The following is a 1,214-nucleotide window of genomic DNA, read 5'->3' as shown; positions in this document are numbered from 1 at the left end:
TTCATTTAAGCAGGGCTCTAGGCTAAGAGGGAGCAAGAACGATTTAGGAGCTGGGGGTGGGAGGTGGTAAAGTGATGGAAAAAGTGTTGGGGATTTAGCTCCCTGGAACGGCTGGAAAACACGCATTTGGGGAGCCCCCCCTTTCCCGGCAACAATCCAGGTGTGAGCAATGAGAGGCGGGAGGACCGGGTGACACAGGTCTTTCCCCACAAGCAAGGACGCCTGAGGTACGCCCCTACCCGGCCTGCCTCTCCGGTGGCTGGGATCTTGCTGGTGATCAGCCCAGACGCTGCGTGTTGGGGAAGTGGACATCCCCAGCATCTGTGTTTTGGAAGTCAGATTTCACTGCTATGGTTTATGTGCCCGACGCCCCGAAGTTCCTGCTCCCGTTGCCACAGGGAGCCGGGGGAGCGTGGCGCGCCGCTGCCGGTGCCCTGCAGCCACACAAACACGTCTGCTCCCGGCGGAACCGGAGCTTCTGGGAAAGACATTTCGGAAGTTTCCTGTGGCTGCAACAAATTGTTCGGGTCTGCACCGCAGCACTTCTGTGACCCGCTTTTCTCCGTCTTAGGGCAGCCCGTTCCCGAAACTGGAAGCTGCCCAGCACTACCCCCCAGCCCCCGCAGGCTCGGCTTCCCGGGGTGGCCCAGATGCCCGGCCTCTGTCCCCGCCGGCAACCCGGCCCAGTGGCTGGGGCGGACTGAGCTGCTGGTGTGTCCTGCCCCGGGCAGGGGGTGGAGCTTCCTTCCCTAGCGGTGGCAAGAAGGTGGGAGGCAGTGATCTGCTCTGGGATCTGGTTAGATCTGCATCTGCAGGCAGAAGAGAGGCTGGGGGACAGAGAGAACTTTCACCTGAAGATTCTAGGGGCCTCAATTTTGAAATGTTACATGATACACTAGAAAGTGCATGAACTTAGTTGACAATGAATTCCTGCCTTTTCCAATCAGTGCTGTGTGACCCTGACAAGTTAATGACTGTCTCTGAGTCTCAGTCTCTCTGAAATGAGATGATAATCCCTTCTTGAAGGTTGTGAGACCCTGAACATACGACTTGGGACACAGATAGTTAAGCAATATTATTAATAGTTTCCCTACTCTTCCCTTCCCTTGCTTCTTCTTTCCTACTGAGGTGTTGCAAATAAACTTCTGAATTAAATAGTTCTTGTCTGGTAATTCAGATCAACTGGAGGAAAGACAAGTCTTGAATATGATATT

The 1,214-nt window shown here is 54.5% G+C and overlaps 1 protein-coding gene across 1 annotated transcript; it reads left to right on the top strand.

Annotated features, from left to right (window-relative positions):
• Positions 1-350: 350 nt before the first annotated feature.
• LOC105805802 lies at positions 351-899 on the top strand. The gene is given in 5 exon segments (XM_012638755.1): positions 351-454; positions 456-622; positions 706-756; positions 759-823; positions 825-899. Coding segments are annotated over 5 exon segments (462 nt in total).
• Positions 900-1,214: the final 315 nt, after the last annotated feature.

The sequence above is a fragment of the Propithecus coquereli genome, unplaced genomic scaffold (genome assembly GCF_000956105.1).
Source record: "Propithecus coquereli isolate 6110/MARCELLA unplaced genomic scaffold, Pcoq_1.0 Scaffold134, whole genome shotgun sequence".
Lineage (NCBI taxonomy): Eukaryota > Metazoa > Chordata > Mammalia > Primates > Indriidae > Propithecus > Propithecus coquereli.
The sequence above is the reverse complement of the archived record's forward strand: the minus strand, read 5'-3'. Positions and strand labels throughout refer to the sequence as shown.